Raw genomic sequence first — 21,365 nt, forward strand, 5'->3', positions numbered from 1 at the left:
CTTTGGTATCCAGATCCTTGTGACTTTTATTAATCATTTTATAAGTGATCATTTCCTGCTTTGACATACTGAAAAAAACTTAAATAACATTAAATGATATGAATTCCTGCATGTAACGTGTGAAGGGTTCAGATGTGAATGTGGCCGTGTTGTTTCTCTCCTCTTCCTCTAACTCTTCCTCTGTCTGCTGTTTCTCTGCTGCTGCTCAGAGTCTACAGGGGGTAGGTGCAGCTTTCTCACTGCTTGTCTTTACTCCTCTATTTAGTTTTATTACTCCACCTTCTCTGCAGTGTAGTTCCTCTGTCAGTAACTTGAGGCTGAACTGATGTGACATTTTGAAGGGAAACCTGTCGGTGGCTCATGGTTTAATGCAGGAACTTTGTGGGGACTTTGTTTTTGAAGCAGTTTTTTATTGTGCCTTCTGCCTTATTTTTGACAGTGCTGTTTTTTGTGAATATCCTCATTTTGTCATGATGAGACATTTACCTGTTAAAATGTTGCCTGTTCAGTTCAGTCTAATTAAACACAGAGGTTAAACTCCTGCACATGGTCTAAATATATGATTTTGCATTTTCCCCAAATGAGGAAAGTTGCAGGAAACTGCAGAGACAGACAGATAATGGCGCTGCTCGCTCTGCTTCACAGCATGAAAGAGTTCAGGAAATATGTGATTGTGAGCTTTATTAGTCACATGTGTATGTAAATCATGGCTTTACAGGAAGGTGTTGAACAGTGTGTGTTACTACTTTTGTCACTCACATGGTGATGTCTCCTTAAAGGGATAGTTCAACATTTTTGGCAAATTGGCCCATTGCCATAATCCCTATAGTTTTAGGAGTAGGTTTGTTACCGGTGCAAGCTATTTTTAGAACGGCAGAGCAGAACTGCGAGCTGCTCAGAGCTACGCTACGGAGGCTAATGGGATTTCTTGGTTTCCCTCATCAAACTCATCAAATACATTGTGAAAAAGTTGTGACCTGCACATTCACCACGCTATGAGATAATAATGGAACGTTACGAGACGTTGTTTTTGAAGCAAATGCAGAGACTGCTTGCCGAAAAACTGACCCGACGGGAACGTGCATCAGCGGTTTTGCATGAATTTGCCTCGAAAACAACTCTGTGTTGTACAGTAACATTCCGTTATTATCTCATAGCGTGGTGAATGTGCAGGTCGCAACTTGTGCACCAGAGCGTTTTGGAGTTGTTGGATTGTGTATTTGATGAGGGAAACCAGTAAATCCCATTAGCCTCCATACCGTAGCTCTGAGCAGCTTACGGCTCTGCTCCGCCGTTCTAAAAATAGCTTGCACCAACAATTAAAGGTAACGAACCTATACTCCTATGACTATAGGGATTATGACAATGGGCCATTTTGCCAAAATGTTGAACTATCCCTTTAACAGTTTCACACTAAATTCACACACCTACCCTCATGCGCTGCTGTGGTGTTTTGCTTTTACACCCCGAATTAACTGTACCAGTCGTAGCTTGAAAATCCAGCTGCTCAGTTTACACAAGAGTTTGATTGACAGCTTTAACATCAGCCAAGAAACCAAATTAAATGTTAAATGTTTGACATTATCATCATCATAGTAACTCTCCCATGAACAGCAGGTGAGCACACCTCTGCCTCGCCTCTCTGACATCCTCTTCCTCTGTCCTCAGGATGAAGGACACCAGTAAGAAGAACAACATCTTCTCTCAGTTCAGGAAGAACGACAGAGACAAACAGAAGCTGATAGAGACTGTGGTCAAACAGCTGAGGAGCCTGGTCAACGGCATGTCCTCATGAACACACACACTCAAACACACACACACACTCATCAGTGACGTGGGTGTGACAGAGAGATACTGTATATGATGAATGAAACATGCATGCAGTTACATGCACACACACACTGAACTGCCAGGACACTCGGAGAAAGGAGTGTTACACACACACAACATGACAGTGACATAAAAAAGAGCCACACAGGGAATTTACACACGCACATGGAGACAGACACAAGGTACAGATAGACAGCTAACACACACACACATTACAACAGTAAACACACAGTACAAGGCATGCAGGGAACTGACTCCTAGCAAACACAGCACACACACATATGAAGTCATATCCTCTCCTTACTGTTATACCTGAATGAATATTCAATGTAAATAACACACACACTAAACACTTTACTGGACTGAACAGTGAAATGTTTGTTAAGTATTTTTAATGGTTATGATAAGACAAACTATGTTTGTACATTAGTGAGAGTGAAATGATTGTAGCTGCAGAGGGAGACAGGAGCTGGCTGAGTGCTGGGACAATGAGGTCCAAGGTCCACACTTCAGACACCTCACGTGAATGAGGGGAGATATATAATGCTTTAATATGGTGAAATCTGAACATAATATCCTGTTTTTATTTGGAAGTATAACACAATAACTTTTAATCTAAAGAGATCAAGTCATTTGTAATGTATTTATCCAACAAAACAAACCAACTGTCTCCAGTTCTGTCAAATGAACGGCTCCATTTTAACTCCATGTTTAATGCTGAAAACAACATAAATACACACAAGAAACCTGGACAAAGCAGGTTATGCAGGTGATTGACATGTGACTGTCAGCTGATAGAGCAGTTTTCTTCACCAACCCTGACATTATTTTGGAATCTTGGTCACATATCTTTGTTTTACAGATTTCTTATTAAAATGACATCAACAAGCTCAGATTACTGTAACTCAGACTCTTAAATGTATGACGGCTTTACATGGGGTCTGTAATGTGGCCCCATTATGAGTCAAATTAAAATATTGTCTTAAACGCACTATAAAGATTTCCTCTCCAGTATTTATAACTCATACTGACTCTATGCCATCTAAGAAAAGCAACATAAATACACATAAGTACAGTTCAACACAAACAGTCTGCACAGACCAGGATGGACTGAGCTGAATAAACAGCTCAGCTCAGTTCAGTCAGTCATCACCACTTCCTGGTGTTTAACTATCTCATGACCTGGTTTCTCCAACCTCCTGGTTCTCGCTCATCTCACTGCCTCCACCTGGTTTTCACCATCCGCATCCTCCCACTGCATTATGGGTATGGAGCTGCAGCCGTTGACAGCTCTGACAGAGACCATGTTCAACTAATTGTCCCAGCACTTAGACTGTTGCTACTGTGTGTGTGTGTGTATGTATGTGTGTGTGTGTGTGTGTGTGTGCGTGTGTGTGTGCGTGTGCAGAAACAAGGTGATGTCTGAGGTCGTGGGTTGATGGAAGAGCAGAAGAATGGATGATGACGTCTTGAAAGACTGATGTTCATGAAAAGAAGTGACGTTGTGTTGAACTCCTCGGTAGCTTTGCTTGCTGTTTGTCTTCTTTTCTTCTACACATTGTACATGTAAACCTGCCCCCCCCCCCCACCGCCCCACCCCCACCCCCCAGAGACCATAGAGAAGCTCAGTGTCTCAGTGTCTGGACGCCTAGATTGTAGTTGGAACCTTCACATGTCTCATGTGAGAATGTCAAAAATGAGTCTTATAATTTGATGTTTGAATAGACAAAATAATATAAATCTTAAAGGGATAGTTCAACATTTTGGCAAATTGGCCCTTCAGAGTAGGTTTGTTACCTTTAATTGTCGGTGCAAGCTATTTTTAGAACGGCGGAGCAGAGCCATGAGCTGCTCAGAGCTACGCTACGGAGGCTCATAGGATTTCTTGGTTTCCTTCATCAAACTCATCAAATACACAATCCAACAACTCGAAAACGCTCTCGTGGACAAGTTGTGACCTGCACATTCACCACACTATGAGATAATAACGGAACGTTACGAGACGAGAGTTGTTTTCGAGGCAAATGTAGAGACTGCTTGCCAAAAAACTGCCCCCAACTTCTACAAGTGCACCGACAATTAAAGTTAACAAACCTGCTCCTAAGACTATAGGGATTATGGCAATGGGTCAATTTGCCAAAATGTTGAACTATCCCTTTAAGTTATCCAATCAACCACACTTAGTCCTGCAACCTATTTTGCTGGACTGTAATAGATTGTATAAGTTGGAGCATCACAATAAAGACTGCACGCAGTAATCCTGACACAGGGTCTGCATGAACTTGCCCCGGTCACAGGATACTGGCACCTGGTATGTTATCTACATATGTCTTTATATACACTAGAAATGCAATTAGAGCACACTGCAGCTGGAGAGTGAGAGGATCAGTCACCATCTCTGTCATCACTCGTTTTAAATGAGCTGCTGTTATTAACCAGTATCTCCATTTCATCAGACAAGGCTATAAAACACAAGTTTATAATCAGTTTATCTGCAGCTCCTCAACTAAAACATTCAGACACGTCCACAGAGCTGCAGCTAGAAACATCTGGAGCTTCAGATCCTCACCTTCAGTCTGCACAGGCATCAACGCTGAGCAGCTCAGACAGAGGTACATTTACTGAAGTACTGAAATTATCATTTGCACTTTAGGAAAGCTCTCAGCAGGTGGCCTACAGGTGCTTCCGGGTGTCTCAGTCATGTGGCCCTACCCTCGCACATTAGCCCACTGCATTACAAACCACAGTGTGGACTCACACCTTCTGATATCAGGTGGATATGCACAGACCTGTAATCAGATCACATGTTAATACAAGGTGGAGCAGATCTCAGTGTTCCAGACCGACTGGCAAGTCCTACACATCACCGTCATCTAATCTGACCTTTACTTCTATAAACCATGAGCTTGTTTTCCTCGCGGCTCCACAGCTGGACTCAGTGCTGGGCCTCTGGGTGGTGCTTCAGGCGGTTTCATGTGCAAGGTGACATCAGATGAGTGCGTGCCCTCTTCCTCCCTCTGTACTCCTGTCAGCTGTAGGGTTAATGACATTATTTGTGTGAAGTTAACTGCAGTTTTGTCTTACAGTCCTCCCAAACTACTTGACTCATGCTTACAAGAAAACGATGCCCCACACGGGGCCGGTTGTCATGTTAGTAGTGATTATATAAACGTATATATATTTAACAGCTCAACTTCTAAATTCTTTCTTTTTGTTCCTCAGGGTGAAATTAAGCTTTAGAATCTCATAACCCACATTTACTCACAAAGCACAGCAATAATGAATTGGTTCCTTTACAGCCTCACAGGCAGGTTGGTTGATTACTTAAAACTTGCACAGGACTCCTGATGAAAACATTTTATAATGAGACTGTTTCTATTCTGTTTATGTTTTGGGTCTGTGCTCTACTTTTAGCATTTTTGCACTGAACTTGATGAAGTTTTTTTTTTTTTTTTTTTCCTTTTTAGTTTCATGTTTTGCCTTTTTAATAGTTGCTTGTAAATGCCACTGTATATACTGCATATTTTGTAAAGAAGATATTACAGCAGTTTGTCTGCTGCAAACAGAACTGGAGGTCGACACTGTGACGCGTGCCTCCGTCAACACCTGAAGTAAAGACGACGTTAGGAAGAGTCTGAATTTGCTGAACCCGTTGCTTATTGGTGAACATAGTCGAGTACAGTGTGAGGAGCTCAGTGACACTGCGTCGGCACCTTCTCTCCACTCATTCGCATGGTTTAAGTATAAAAAAAAATGTTCATGTTATGTTCTAGCATAGGCCCTGTATGATACTAATATAAACTATTTAAATCCTGGTCCAAAAGATTTCTGCTGAACCGCTCCATAGATGAAAATCTAAAATACAGAGCTGGTCTAAATGTCAGTTTTACACACTGAGTGTAGAGGTGTGTAAACGACCTGTGTCAGTCAGCTCGCCATAGACTTTCAAATTAAAGCCAAAATTCAAGCTAGAGAATGAAAGGTGGGATACCTGAACCAGGAGTCGCACCATATTCATCATTCCTCTTCTCTCACTTACTGCTTTTACATGCACTGTTTTCATTCACTACTTTGGATCTACTGAGGTAAGAAAGGGAGGAAGTGTAGAAGAAAGTAGAGTGCATGCAAACAGTGTGTGTGAGAAACCCTGAGCAGATGGATGGTGAGTGTGACCTGACTCTGGTGTTAGTGTCAAAATTAAATTAAACACAAAGTGGACATGGAAGGAGGGAGTGATGAGTTTTCTTTGACACAGTTTCAGTTAAAAACAGAAAAGAGGGAAACTTTCTATAAATCAGCCCTGTCTCCCAAAAACTCTTATAGATCAGAGATCAGCTTCACATCCTGAGATCTGCAGATGGTGGAGCTCAGAGAAAGACTGTGGTTCTGATGAATGTCTTTTTTTTTTTTTTTGATTGTTCAAAACTGTAGGAATAAGTTTCCTACAAGCAAGATCAGATGTTTGACCAAAAAACAAATCAGATATGTAGTAGTCATATGTTTAATATAATTACACAATGGCATAATCCAGTCAGCATTGCATTGTCTTCACAGTACACATGCTAGTGTAAATGATCTGTATGTAAATGTAATTTTGGAGGAGACTGTGATGAAATACTAAAACAAGGGAAAAGCCTGGCTGCAGCTGAGGGAAACATGTCACAGAATCTCAAAACTACTTGAGACTTTCCTGGCAACAACACTGGCACAGATGAAAGGTTTGACACCTCTGCTCGTGCCAACAATGATTTCAATCCAGATTTTAAAAAAGAAGAAAAAAAAAACTAAGTGAGATTGTTTTTCTTGCCCTCCGCAGAGGTGGAGAGAGGGAACATTTTGATATCCAAAGGAATCCTTGCTTTACCTTTTGTTGTTCTCAGTGAGACCCTGACTGAGATGTTGTTTTCCTAAATATGTTGTTTTTATTTTGTGTGCTGTAATAAAAGATTATTCAACAGTATTGTGTGATCTTTGTTGAGTTTACTGCACATCACAAAGTGTCTAATGAACATGACATTTGTCCTGGTCCTTCCTGAGTGAACTTTGGTCTCGTTTATTAATGATGAAAGATGTCTTTATGTCTAAAATTTTGAATATGAGATTCAGATAACACCATTGTCTGGTGAAGAATCTTTCTGTTTGAGTACTTCACAGAAATGTAGTGTAGTTCAAAGAATAACATTTGTCTTGAGTACACATAGACTCACAGATACAAAATCTACTGTAATAACATTAGTTCAGTGCACATGTTAGTTTGGGATCACTGCTCTGTTTGTTTTCACACAAACATTTTTTTCACTGATTTTGAGAAATTTAAATTTTGTCTCTGTTTCTGATTCATTCCCCATGGTTGGATAGATGGTTCACGTGTTTCTCTTAATTCTCAGGAAAGTCTCAGTCCATTCAGGGTTTTATAATAGTTGACTACTGCCCACCAGTGACGTGAACAACTGTCAGGGTACTGGATAATTACTGAAGGAAATGTAGCTTTACGCTGTACATGTGCATATGAAGTATTTTGTAGTGGAGTTTTAACTTACACACTGCTTATGTGGCATTGGTGCCAAGACATTAATGAAGCATTTATATATATTAAAAAAACACATTTAAGTGGAAGTGCCGAGGTTAAAGTGCATTTGCAGGTGTGACCAGGTGACCCTATGATGTATCTCCAGTTGTGAGTTGTGTATTCAGGTTTGTGTGTTATTCACCTGGCTGACAGCCTGAGGGCAGACACTGCTCCATGTCCTGGAGGTGCTGGTTTCCTGTTTGGCCTCCTGCAGCTCAGAGAGGAAAACAGTGTGTGGTCCCTCACAGTGCTGGAGGCTTTCTGCAGGTGTCTCCAAAGGGAAGAGGCACTGGTTCTCTCTGCTGTCCAGACTTCCCAATAGGCTGCAACTGCAATACAGTTCATGTATGGAGTGATGAAGCTGCTCACAAATCCATCCAACCAATAGTATTCAGCATATGAGCTGTACATCCAATTAGCAGAGTTTGGTTTACAGAGCTGGTAGAGCTTATGGGATGGTCTTAATTGTAAAGTTTGAAAATCTGAGCCAAAGTGGTCTTTATTGTGTGTCTCTATGTTCATGGAGAGACTTTGGACAACCTTCCTCATGGCCACACTCAGGACAGCTCCAGTCAAACCTGGTAACAGATATATTTTTTTAACCCAATGTCAAAAGTGAATGCTTCAATTTTAAATAAACCCTTTTAATACTGCGAGTAATTTGAAATCCCACTACAGGTGCTTGCACTCACAGTCTATAGGGGTGTTATGTCTTCCTCTCTCTCTCTCTTTCAGAAACACAAAAGCAGCAGCATCACGCGCTCTCGGGTCTCTGTCCTGCGTCTTCACCCTCGCTGTGTCTCACCACACACACGCTAACTGGGAAACAGCAAGTGAACTTTGGCCTGGGTCAGCGTTTGAATGCGAGGATCCCTGTCGCCACAGATGTAATGAGGCGAGAGACATTTGGAGACCTCTATTATCACTGGACAGCAGCCACCCTGCCAACACACACACACACACACACACTCAAAAATGTGTTTGGTTTCTGTGCACTCCAAGCTCTACTGTCTTGTTGGAGTTTGGCAGTGTGTGTGCTTTAACTACATACACTTCCTCCATCCCTAGAGTGACACATACACACACACGCCAAGTCCATCTGAGTGGGAAACGAAAAAAGAGTTGTGAACGCTAAATACCTTCTCACATAACACTATTATTTGCTGTTTTATACTAATACACTGATTCATTATTTATAAGGAATTAAAAATCAGCATCATTTAGCCATGTACAACAATAAAAGGATAATCAAATGTTCAAGTCTCAGCAATAATACTGTTACTTGTGATTTCTACTCTAATACTATCACTGCTGCCAACATAATACGATCATATAAAATGATACGTATTTTTTGGCTCTATATAATTAGCCAGTGTTTATTTACAGCCTGTTATGACTTATTTACAAGTCAACACAGTAGGGTGATGAAGATGGGGGTAGGGATGGAGGTGTGTGTGTGTGTGCGTGGGGTGGGGTGGGGGGGGGGGGTCCTTCCTGGGTGTGACAAGTATTTTAGGGCAGAGATCAAACACTTTAACAAGGCAGTAAACAGCTTTTGCATTCACTTCCAACAATACAGCAGACAGACAGAGGAGGAGGACACATACCTCTACACCTCTGCACCACCTCCCCGCCGACACACAGTCTGTCACACACACACACACACACACTCACTGTTACAGTGTCTTGTGTTATTTTCTGTAACTAATCAGCACAATGTCTTATATGCCTGACATCATCATCTTCTTTTAACGTCTTAAAGCGCTGGAGCTTCTCTTATGGCACACCTGAAGCCTGAGTTAAAAAGGTAAAGGTGGGGTGTTATGGGAAATATAGGTTATGGAGTGAAAATGAAAGAAAATAAAGCTGAGTCCTCAACCAGGACTCCGCTTTATTTTCTTTCATTTTCAGTGTGTAATGTGCAGGTGGTCAGTGTCACATCCACAGAAAGCCTCCTCCACTTCATGCCATCACCAAACATAGAAATAAACCATGCACAACATTTCCATATTAAGTCTTCTAGTCATTCTAACATCACCAGAGGGATTTCATTTGGCTGTATTGATGATGCTTGTTTATTACTAACCCTTCCTGTCCGCTGTTCCTCTGTCAGCAGTGCAGTGATGCTTGAATGTACACAGAGAAAAAGAGAGGGGGCGCATCAACATAACAGTTTGACTGAGCTGGATCATCTGCAACAGCTGATGGGAAATCTGAAGGATTGAACCAGACTTACTGGGGGAAGATCAACAAACTTGCAGATCTATTAACGGTTTTAAACTTTCACAGATGTTAATCCAGAAGTTTCCTTATTTCATTTACTTTGGCAGAAGTCCTTGCACTGGGGAGTGCGCAATTATTTCCGGTAGGATCAAGCTCAATGGATTGGAATGTGGGTCAAGTCTGAGTTATAAGTGATGATACAATGTATCTTACAGATAAATATGTCTAAAGAAAATAATTAATTGAAACTGAATTTAAACTCTGCACTCATATCATCAGTTATTACTGCTGCTTAATTGAATTCTTTGTTCCCTCTCTGCTGATGAAACCTACAGAGTTTCTACAGTGAGAGGCAGAGGCACACAGAGACAGTGACATCAGTAGACAAACAGTGAGTGACCTTGTGCTGAACCAGGAGCCTGACACTCCCTCTGACCTCCTCCCGCTGGGAATGCACCTCAGATTTGCACCTCAAACTACAAAACCCAGGAGTGAAGAGACCAGTTACCATAAAGTGTGTTGTAAATCAGCATAAATGGAGGAGTCCTGCTCACCTAGTTATATGTCTCAGCACAAAGAGTCAGGACACTGATGTTAGGGGAAAAACAAAAGGAAAGTTTATTTCATACAAAACAAATTTCAAAGTCATTTAAATAATGCAAGCAACATAATAATGGGAATAAAAACATGTTTTAAAAGAAGTAATAACATGATAAAATTAATTAAATGAACCAGAGACAAATACTGAGCTGTCTAAATGATTTGAACTATAAAGTGCAGCTCTAAAATTCACAAATTTAAGACTGAGCATGTCAGGCAATGTGTTACAGATGCTAAAAGCAGCTTCACAACGACATTCAAAAACTGTATGAGAATCATTTACAAGTTAGTCTAATACTCTGCATCCTCCTTTTAGCTCTGTGTTTGGTCTCCTCCAGCTCCTGGGGGAAATATCTGACTCTTTAGCTGCTAAATGCTGAACTATGTTCACCAGCTGCTGTTTGCTGCTGGGCAGGATGCCTCCGACCGCTCAAATCATCTGTGTGGTTGCACTGTGTTCAACAGTGTCTGTCCCTCATGGTACCTTCTACTAGTTAGGTAGATAGTAAACATTAATTCAATCCATCCAGTGTATTTCAGTGAAGGTTCAAATGCCTTTCTTTCGATTCAGTTTGTGCAAAGCACTGAAAAATGGCTCTGTGTTTATTTTCTTCACTGAAAAAATATGGAAATGAAAAGACTGCATCTATTGAAGATCAGCTCAGGGAAGGAAGGATATACAGATGTAGAGACAGAAAAGAAAAGAAAGAGAAGGTGATGGAGATGAGAGGAAGAGCACTTAGGAGAGGATTAGCTCTGTGATTAGATTTCGGTGTCTGTGGTGTGAATTTCTCTTTGTTTGAGCAATTTAATTAAAGATTGTCAACTTTCATTTCCAGATGTGTTGTGACCATTCGGCTCTTTAACCTTTATTTAACCCGTATTTAACCTGATTCTGCTGCATTACTGCTCCACTGCTCATTCATGCTGACATGGTTTTACAGCTCTTGTTATCTAATGTTTTCCCCTCTAAAGACACATCACATGCACATGAAGTCCTTCGTGATTTAATGTTTTCGCTTACATTAAGTTTTTCTACACTTTTTGCATTTTTACATCCAAGAAGCAGCCGTCCTGAACAGATGTTTCCGCAGGTTTCTTAACTTGTACAGTTTCTTTCTTGGAATTTTACATGGATCATCACAAAGGTCATTTTAAAACTGATGATGTTAACAGCTGTAAAAAGAAAAAGGAGGAAATTAAAGTTATTACATAATTTACAACCCTTGTGTGCTAGTTTGTTGTCACTCCTCGTTTCACTGTTACAATTCAGGAAATTGTTTTATTACACATTTTATATAGACGTGGTGTAAAATATCAGTTCCATCTTACATGTGTGTAATGTGGTCTGTACACTGTATTTCGTGGACCTGGTGGACAAGTTAGTGAGAAATGCCCTAAAACAGCCCTGGACTAGCCCAGTGTCACAGTAGTAAGAATGTCATATTGTAGGTATATGAGCTCAAATATGACCCCAACTCATAAAAGTTGTGTTACTCTTCAACAAAACCAAAGCAGCTCACTGATGGACCTGACTCTGCTCTTCTAGTTAAATCAGTCCACTGTTATTTTATCTGTAAATAAATAAGTCACCAACCAGTTCAAACTGTGTTTCTGCAGCATTGCTCTCTCTCTCTCTCTCTCTCTCTCTCTCTCTCTCTCTCTCTCTCTCTCACACACACACACACACACACACACACACACACACACACACACACACACACACACACACACACACACACACACACACACACACACACACACACACACACACACACACACACACACACACACAAACTCTCTCTCCCTCTCTCTCTCTGTTTGACGGGCAGTGAACTTGGTTGCGCGCGAGAGTTCACCAAGATGTCAGGGTCACAAGCAGGTCAGCCAGCGCGCGAGCAGGGGGAGGAGAGTTACAAACGCGCGCAGGCACCGCGGTTGTTTGTCGCTTGTGCTGACTGCGCTCTCTCTCTCTCTCTCTCTCTCTCTCTCTCTCTCTCTCTCTCTCTCTGTGTATGTAGCTCTGGAGCTCGGCCATGCTGGCTGTGTTTCCATCATCTTCACAACACAGATGGAAAGTAGCTCCATGCATTAACTCACATAAAGTAAGTTTTACAGCAAGTGATAGATGCGTGTTTACTTGGGGCACTTCTTCCAATAGGAACTGGAGTTGCGACTACATTTTATGGAGCTTGATGTTTAAACCACAAAACAAATAGCTAATAATAAATATGATGCAGGGATGCAAATCAATAATATTTGGATTGTTCAGACATAACTTCAGTCCAGCTACACAGTGTGCATTTCATGCATTAATACATTTCTCGAAATAAAATGTAGGCTACCTTTAAAGGATTTTTCAAAGTTTTTTTTTTTTTAACATGAGTGGGGGACTTTACTTTCTTATATTCTAGTATGCCATTTAGCTGGAGTCCCAAATCCACCCAAATTATTATCATGCAAGTCCAAAATGTAACTGAAGAGACAGATAAATTACAATTCGCTAACTCACCAAAATTGAGTATAAAAAGAAAAACAGACTTTTTGTTTAATCCCCAATAATATGATATGGAAAATGTTTGGAGGGGGAAATTGAGAATAGCTACAACTGAACAGATGAACAGTGAAGCAAAATTAAATTTTCAATGTATTTGTGATATAGGAAATTAAATTACAGTTAACAGAAATATATTCAGCTTCCTACTTCTTTTGCACACATTTACACCACGTGCCAATAGCTTGATATCTGACATTGTGTTTTCACATGGCAGCTGATTTCTCTGTTTGTAAAGACTGTCATGTTGGTGGTGTGGGAAAGTGTTCATCCTCTGGGGGACTGAATATGAAATGTTTATTAATCACAAACTCAGATCAATTATAAGAAGAGACACAGGGTGCAGTGGATGCTTTGTCTTGTAGTTAGTGCTAACTGGGGTGTAAATGTTTATGCTGATATTTTCTGTTTACCTGGAAGTCGTGCAAGATGGATGAACACATAGCAGGATAGAAATGAAACCTATCCATGCATACTGTATACCGAGCCATAGAGTAGAAGTGGCAGCAGTGAAGGTGCAGATCTCTGGTCAGTCTTGAGGTGGACTCCAGCAGCTTCTCAGCAGGTTTACAGTGAGTTCTTAGAGCAACGCCATGAGGCCAGGACGTATAAACAGCCAGGAATCATTCTCTACACTTGAACTTCCCTTCACCCACCCCCTCCCCCCTCCCGCTCTATCACACCTGACCAGCAGAATCCTGTTTCACACATTCACACTGTGATGAGAAAAACTCACCAGCTACAGCATGTCCAGCTGGAAACCCATTCACCCTGAACATGCATCACCTACTGCTGTCCGTCCCAACACAGAGTCAACAAGGATTTGTCCATTAATATCGAGGCTGACGCTGCATGGGTTCAGTTTCAGCAGTGTTGAAAGTCAAGAGTTGTTTAATCTGGTTCCTCATACCAGACCTGAACTCATATAAAAAATAATGTCTGTTCTTGACTGCCACATTTTCCTCTGCACTTTCATAATTATCTGTGGAAATGTGTGAATGCAAATAAATTTACTTGGAATAATAAACCAGAGTGATTTTTCCAACTAGTGATGCTCATGTAAGAAAAAATGGCACTTGTTCAGTCACAAAACAAATTCCACACACACACAAAATAGAGTTGCAAACTTTAAATGATGAAATTATATTTATTACTTTTCCTTCCATGGCTGGTTTCAATGGAAGAGGAAATGGTCTGAAAAATGCCTTTATTCTCGTAAACTAAGATAACTGTGCCAGAACATACCTGGCACGGCGTGGTTAAATAAACACAGACATTATTAAACCACTCCTCAACAGGAAAGTACACACTCATAATAGTGTTGCTGCTTTATTAGTCATATAAAAGTTCCAAAAGCCCCTTTAAAACACCTTGTTCAGGGTGGGAAGGTTGTCTCTTTATTACACCCCACTGTCCTGTCGGAAAGGTACGAACATGGAAAAGAGGGGCGGGGGGTCATTGTTCCTGCAGTAATCCAGCAGTGGAGATGTGTAAAAAGGAAGAACATTGTAGGACAGTCACCGACACTGTTGTGTTATACATCACGCCTCCGATTCCTGAACACCAGCATGCTGTCTAAAATCACACACTGGTGCAGCAATACGCCAGCTTTAGTTTAGTTCAGAAAAACGAGGACTCTTCTTAAGGAAATCTAGCATGACCTCAGTTTGATATATGTGAAGACTGGATGATTAACTGTGAAATTGAGATGTGGAACAAGAGTTTGGCCACAACATTAAAGTTAAGTGGTTTTAAAGTTGTGGTTGGTGTGTGGTGTGTGTACAACTGAAGTTCAATATAATTTGACATGATTGATGAAGGACCGAGTAACAGCCTATGTGAGAAAGAGTGTACATGTTGCACAGAGAGTTGAGAGAGGTGGGGTTCAGTTGGGGCCTTGCAGTTAAACTTTGCCCCTGGGCCCTGTAGCAGGTCAGTCCGGCCATGTTTTGTTTACTCCATCATGTTTTTACAAAATTTAATTTATTAATCTATCAATAATCGAATGACCTGGAAAAATGGGATTAAGTCGTAAAAAATGAGAATCAGAAAGTGAAATCCCTAAGGGCTGCTATAAAAAAAACCCACAGATTGAAGTGTTACCAAGAAAAACACAGAGTATGGTAGTTAGTTCCCACCCTGTGTTTAACCAGCAGAAAGTCAAAGGAAAGTCATGGAATTCTACATCCAAGCCATGATGGGAGATCAGATTATATGTCCAGGCTTTTGTGAGACTGGAATAGTGATGGTTGACGTGCCGTCCCACCAGGGTGAACCTCGGGGCACCCTCTTTAAAAAAAAAAAAAAAAAACGCACGCAGTCAGCCCGGACGGACAGATCCATCCATGTAATGTGTCGCTGTAAAAGCAGCAGCCGAGCTGTCTCACCGGCTGACCGCCTGACACACACACACACACACACACACACACACACACACACACACACACACACACACACACACACACACACACACACACACACTCCTGACGTTATGGCAGGTCGTAAAACAACCAGAGTCCAAACGCGCAGCGAGGATGTGGCTCCTGGCTGATGAGCCCCCTTTCTCCGCGCGCTGTTTACTTTTCATGCGGTGTAGCCGGGGATAACTGTGCGTGCGAGCGCGCGTGCGTGCGTGTGTGCGTGTGTGCGCGCGTGCGAGAGCCCGTCCCTCCGCCTGTCTCTGCTGACCCAGGTTTGAACTCGCTGAGAGAGATATCATTTTTATAACACACACAGATGCGGAGAGAGAGAGAGAGTGAGGGCAGGTTAAAGTCTCCTTCCAGATTAGGAGCAGGCTGGATGTGAGAGCGGCTGATAGAGGCTCAGAGTCACTCAGAGGACAGAGCTGCTTTCTGCTCAGGTGTTAATCATCATTTCATCCCTCACTCACATGCAGCCTCATTGTTACTTTTATAGGACGTCATAAAGGCAAGACGCATGAATCAGAGTGGTATAGTCTGAATAATTACAACCGGGTGCTTAGGTAATATCATCAAAAAGTAAATCAATAAATCAAATTATTACAGCGTGGACCGTGTGGGGGCATAATGTAAAGTTAAATTAAATAAAGCTTAACTGTGAATGGCACCAGTGAAGAGCCACAGGGAGGAGGATTAAGACGCTCTTCATCCCGGAGCCTCGTTTCCATTTTGTGAAGCAGCTGAAAATGTGCTGCTTAAAAGCTTTTTGCTCTTGAATGCAGGCCGCCCTGCAGGCATGATTACTGATCCTACGAGGCGGCCTTAAGCCAAGGTAATGAGTGTGTAAACTAGCTGCCTTATTGCCAACAAAGGCGTCTTGGGACGTGCTTCCATTGTCTCGGGGAAAACCATCACCTTTTTCTCAGTGAAATCCGCCGCGGATTGTCTGCGTGCAACAGGAGGTAGGGATTAAAGATGCGGCCCTTGGAACAAATGGTGAGGCAAGTCAGCCAGTACAGGCCGGGGGCGGGGCCGAGCGACACCCACAATTAAAGATGAACTTTGTGTGAACTAATTTATCTGAGGGAGGAGAAGGTAACAGGCTGGCCGCGGCTCTGGCAGCCTATAAAAGCCTCGGGTGAGCTCCCTGCAGCTCCAGTAGCTTGACAGAGCTTCACCTGAACTCATCCAACACCGCTGCAAAAACAAAAAACAAAAACAAGACGCCGCTGCAACATGGCTCTGAGCACACTGCTGGCAACCTTACTGTGCACCATCGTGCTGCCCGTCCTGCTGTTCCTGGTGGCGGTGAAGCTGTGGGAGGTTTACATGATCCGAGGCAGAGACCCGAGCTGCCCCAGCCCGCTGCCCCCCGGATCCATGGGCTTACCTTTCATTGGAGAGACGCTGCAGCTCATCCTCCAGGTAACTGCACGCCAGAGCTGCACTATGACTTCAGATCTTCATGCGGATATAGATGTTTTTAATATTATGGGAACATAATAATTTAAAAAAGAGTTCTATGTATTTTTTATTTTAGTAAACAAATAGCAACGTTTTCAACTTGTTGCATCTCCAGGAGCGCTCCGTGGAGTATAATGGTTAAAGTTTGCATTTAGTTGGAGTAAAAGTATTGTTTTATTTAATTCTTGTGAGCTTCGTCCTCTGTTTTACGCTTAGAAACAGTTTTTAATGACACCACGTTTGTCGTATTTATCTGTTACTTATTTTAAATTCCTCACATGTTTAAACCGCAGCTGTGTGTGAGTGTTTGTTATTCACCGGGCTTTGTCTTGTTTCCATGTTTCCAGAGGAGAAAGTTCCTGCGCATGAAGCGGCAGAAGTACGGATACATCTACCGCACGCACCTCTTCGGGAACCCCACGGTGCGCGTGACCGGAGCGGACAACGTCAGGCAGATTCTGCTCGGGGAGCACAAGCTCGTGTCCGTGCAGTGGCCCGCGTCGGTGCGCACCATCCTGGGCTCGGACACGCTGTCCAACGTCCACGGAGCTCTGCACAAGACCAAGAAGAAGGTGAGTCAGGCTTTTAATGTGAAATCCTCCTGTTGAAGCTCTGTAGGGATTTGAAATGTCAGGATCAAGACTGTGAAGATGTTACCGCAGCTATTATTACTTTATAATAACCATCCATATGGACAAACTTACTTTTCATTCAAGATAAATGGCAGTGTAGTCCATTCACAGCAAATAGATTTGAGTGCATATTGACTATTTGACTTTCACATTCATATTTTCTTTTATTTAATTTTATACTCGTGTTGCACAGTTTTCATTCTGTGTCTGATAGAAGTTGCAGTCATCTGTGCTTATTGGACAATGAAAACGTTATGGCTGTTATTAGATGACTTGTTTCCAGTGGAAATAAACTGTTAAGGATTCTCTAGAAATATTTTGTTCCTGGAAACAAAAGTGAGACCAGTCTTTGCACTAGAATTTCAAAAAGTCCTGTGTGGTTTTAAAAACATACATGATTGCAAACAGGTTGGTTGTTTAACTGACTGAGAAAACAAACATTAGGCGCTGAATTACACACAAATTAGCTGATGAGATCAGACGTAACGGGATCTACCTGGTCTTCGTATCTGTAAATCGAGCCAAAGAACAACTTGGGTGGAAAATAACCCCCACCATCCTCCACCGGCCGTTTCCTCACCTCTCTGTCTTCTGTCCAGGCCATCATGCGGGCCTTCTCCAGGACGGCTCTGGAGCTCTACATCCCCGTCATCCAGGAGGAGGTGCGGGCTGCGGTGAAGGAGTGGCTGGCCAGGGACCCCTGTGTGCTGGTCTACCCCGAGATGAAGCGGCTTATGTTCCGCATCTCCATGAGGATCCTGCTGGGCTTCGAGCCGGAGCAGATCAAGACCGACGAGCAGCAGCTGGTGGAAGCTTTTGAGGAAATGATCAAGAATCTGTTTTCTCTGCCCATCGACGTGCCCTTCAGCGGACTGTACAGGGTAAGAGAGAATCTCCTAGGTCATCATGTGGCTAAATGGATCATAGTCATTCAAAACTCAGTCAGAGGAAGCATGTCATGGGAGAAATGATTATAGATTTATGTATTCCATGCTTCCTGCCCTCCAGGGTCTGAAGGCGAGGAACTTCATCCACTCCAAGATCGAGGAGAACATCAAGAAGAAGGTGCAGGAGTCGGACGGAGGGTCCACTCACAGGGACGCTCTGCAGCAGCTCATAGACAGCAGCAAGAAGAACGGAGAGCCCTTCAGCATGCAGGTAATGACAGCAGGACACCTACAACATCTTAAATGTCTTCTGTCCTCCTGCCTAAGATGTTATTTTATTTCTGGCCTGAGCTAATTCTGTGTCTGCTTCTCCATGTCCAGGCCATTAAAGAGTCTGCTACAGAGCTGCTGTTCGGGGGCCATGAAACCACAGCCAGCACGGCCACCTCTCTCATCATGTTCCTGGGCCTCAACCCTGAAGTTGTGGACAGAATGAGGCAGGAGCTACTGGACAAGGTAATTACATTCTGTCATATCTAATGAGTCATTCTTAACCTTGCCAACGGTTGTTTACTTAAACTGTACTTGCTACCTTTTCCTGAGTTTTCAACCACATCTCATGGTCATCCTCAGTAATGGAGTTTGCTCAGTTATCCTGGAGGTAGTTGCATTGCGATATCAAGCTCACACAGTGAACAAAGAGAAAAAACCATGAGATGCAGATGAAACTCATGGTGGAAAATCTAGTAACTCAGTTTCCAAGAGTCTACACTTGGAATAGTAAAACATTATTCTAGATATTCATAGATCCAATTTGAAACTGACCAAGGAAACTAATTAGCTTAAGTAAATCAGCCAGATTGTGAAGCCAGGTTAGATAAAGAGCAAAGAGCTGCTCAGATCAATACCAAACACAGCTTTTTCCTGTGTGTCGCTTTCGTGCATTCTGGATATTGGATAACAAACATGTCTGAACTTGGAAGACCGGCAGCAGGAAGCAGATAGCTTGCAGTCTGCCGGAGAAATCCTGATAGCTGATTGGAATAAAGCTTATTAAGAAACAGGAGAGGCAGGATTCATCCTCGCCTGACGTCATGGCACTGGTTAACACTGTCTTCTGTTTGCCTGTTTGTGTTCAGGAGGACCAGGGCATGGACATCAAGAACCTGAACATTGAGTCCCTGGAGCAGCTGAAATACGCAGGCTGCGTCATAAAAGAGACTCTGAGGCTGAACCCTCCTGTCCCCGGGGGCTTCAGAGTGGCCCTCAAGACCTTTGAACTCAATGTAAGTTAACAAAGATTTATATGAAGGTTATTTACTTGGCAGCTTGATGTCTAACATCCAGGGATGTCTCAGACCTCAGATTCCCACAAGCACTTGGCAGACATGTGTCCAAACCAGCTGCTTACTCGCTGTTTTCTCCTCACCACTACAGGGTTACCAGATTCCCAAAGGCTGGAATGTCATCTACAGCATCTGTGACACCCACGATGTGGCAGAGATCTTCCCAAACAAGGAAGACTTCCAGCCGGAGCGCTTCATGACGGGTTTCTCAGGAGACTCCTCCAGGTTCCAGTACATCCCGTTCGGAGGGGGCTCCAGGATGTGCGTGGGGAAGGAATTTGCCAAAGTGCTGCTGAAGATCTTCCTGGTGGAGGTGGTCAGAAATTGTCACTGGACTCTTTTAAACGGGCTTCCCACCATGAAAACAGGACCTACTCTCTATCCTGTGGACAATCTGCCAACCAAGTTTACCAGCTATGTACAAAATTAAAGTGGGATGATGAGGAGCTTTTTACTAAATCATTGTGTTTTTACCTCTGAATCCACAGTTTTTGGAAGCACTCAGGTGTTCTTAGGAAAGGCTGCATTTGTGTGGGTGTGGTCTTTTGACATGAATTGTAAATACTGTAGATGATTTGAGAAATGTTTCACTTTTTATATAATGCTGTTAATACTTTGGATTTGTATATATTCTTTATCTTGTTTTGAAGATATGAATGAACTAAACGAGAGGCACTATACACAGACATGGAACACTTTAATCAACTCAGAGGTGTATCTCTAGGATTATGTACATATATATAATGTAGAGTCTGTTTATATAACTTCTGTATCTTATCTCAGCTTATTTAAGTGATGTATCTTACATTGTATGGACTTTTTATTTAATAAAACCATTTTTGCATTAAAGCTTATGTTTGTTGTTTAATTCAAGATACATGGAAAACAAGGGCAAGTGTGTATATATATACACACATGACTGGCACCAGCACACGTACTGACAGTGCATCCAGTTCAGCAACCGTGCTCAACCATTAAATTTGCACTAATTAGTCACAAACCAGTGTTGTGGCTCATTGGTGTGGAAAGTGGTTTTCTCTGCTCGCACTTTAAGTGTTTGCTGTGTTTTGCAAAATATGATGTGACTTCACTTTCTCGTCTAAGACAGAAAGTAAATACATCCATTATATACACTTGTTTTAAAAGTATATTGTCATATGTTCATATTCTGTATTTCAAGCCTGAAAGAGGAGACAATCAACTACTTGAACAATATTTGTGGTACAAAACTTCAAAACATGGCACATTAAAAGTTGCTGTACTGCATGGTTATTATGCACCAAGACTATCCATGCATTATATTTCAAGGAATTTGAGGATTCACACCTTTATTATGACTTTAAAAAAAAGAAGAGAGGATAATGAATAGGAGTGATAAGAGAGTCATTAGTGATAATTGTGTGATTGCGTTTGGATAAGACAAAGAGCAGCTCTGGTTTATTGGAGAACACAAGGTAAAGTTTGCTGATTCAAAGTTAATGTATCTAACTGGGTGGTCCTCAGAGGCTCTCTCTCAAATACAAACACACAGACACACACGCACGCACGCACGTGCACACACACACGCACACATTCCATTATCCTAACAGAATCAATAAGTTGGGAGAAGGAAAGGAAAATAGGAGAGAAATCTGGAATCCATAGGCGGGAAAGCAAAGCAGAGTCCTGATGACCCTGACAGATGAGCAGAGAGGGTGAAACTAAGTTCATACTGATCAGTTCAGTCTCAGGGCACTGAACCAGTATAAACCTCCAGTGGAACAGTGGAAGTGAGCCAGTAGCATGGATATGTGTTTGCTGCGAGGTCAGAGATAAGATTCTTCTGGGGATGACAAACAGT

The 21,365-nt window shown here is 42.2% G+C and overlaps 2 protein-coding genes across 5 annotated transcripts in view; both read left to right on the top strand.

Annotated features, from left to right (window-relative positions):
• Window positions 1-6,769, top strand: part of exoc6 (exocyst complex component 6) — a gene marked incomplete at its 3' end in the record, with an annotated part of 46,428 nt that extends 39,659 nt beyond the window's left edge. For all 4 annotated transcript variants that reach the window (XM_083993559.1, XM_083993560.1, XM_083993561.1 and 1 more), the window contains one exon: window positions 1,669-6,769. In XM_083993559.1, the coding sequence (XP_083849685.1) occupies window positions 1,669-1,795 (127 nt within the window). The remainder of the gene's footprint in view (window positions 1-1,668) is intronic.
• Window positions 6,770-16,374: 9,605 nt separating this feature from the next.
• cyp26a1 (cytochrome P450, family 26, subfamily A, polypeptide 1) lies at window positions 16,375-20,297 on the top strand. Its single transcript, XM_083994050.1, has 7 exons — window positions 16,375-16,621; window positions 17,008-17,232; window positions 17,892-18,173; window positions 18,301-18,450; window positions 18,561-18,695; window positions 19,319-19,465; window positions 19,617-20,297. The coding sequence occupies exons 1-7, from the start codon at window positions 16,433-16,435 to the stop codon at window positions 19,953-19,955; spliced, it is 1,467 nt and encodes a 488-aa protein (XP_083850176.1). The 5' UTR covers window positions 16,375-16,432; the 3' UTR covers window positions 19,956-20,297.
• The last annotated feature ends 1,068 nt before the right edge of the window (window positions 20,298-21,365 follow it).

Source organism: Trachurus trachurus (assembly GCF_905171665.1).
Source record: "Trachurus trachurus genome assembly, chromosome: 19".
NCBI lineage: Eukaryota > Metazoa > Chordata > Actinopteri > Carangiformes > Carangidae > Trachurus > Trachurus trachurus.

Bases quoted from the DNA above. Each gene is read 5' to 3' on its own strand.
- cyp26a1 (XM_083994050.1), top strand. From the start codon at position 16,433: ATGGCTCTGAGCACACTGCTGGCAACCTTACTGTGCACCATCGTGCTG. The intron at 17,233-17,891 runs GTGAGTCAGGCT...TCTTCTGTCCAG, and splicing joins TGCACAAGACCAAGAAGAAG to GCCATCATGCGGGCCTTCTC. The intron at 18,696-19,318 runs GTAATTACATTC...GTTTGTGTTCAG, and splicing joins GGCAGGAGCTACTGGACAAG to GAGGACCAGGGCATGGACAT.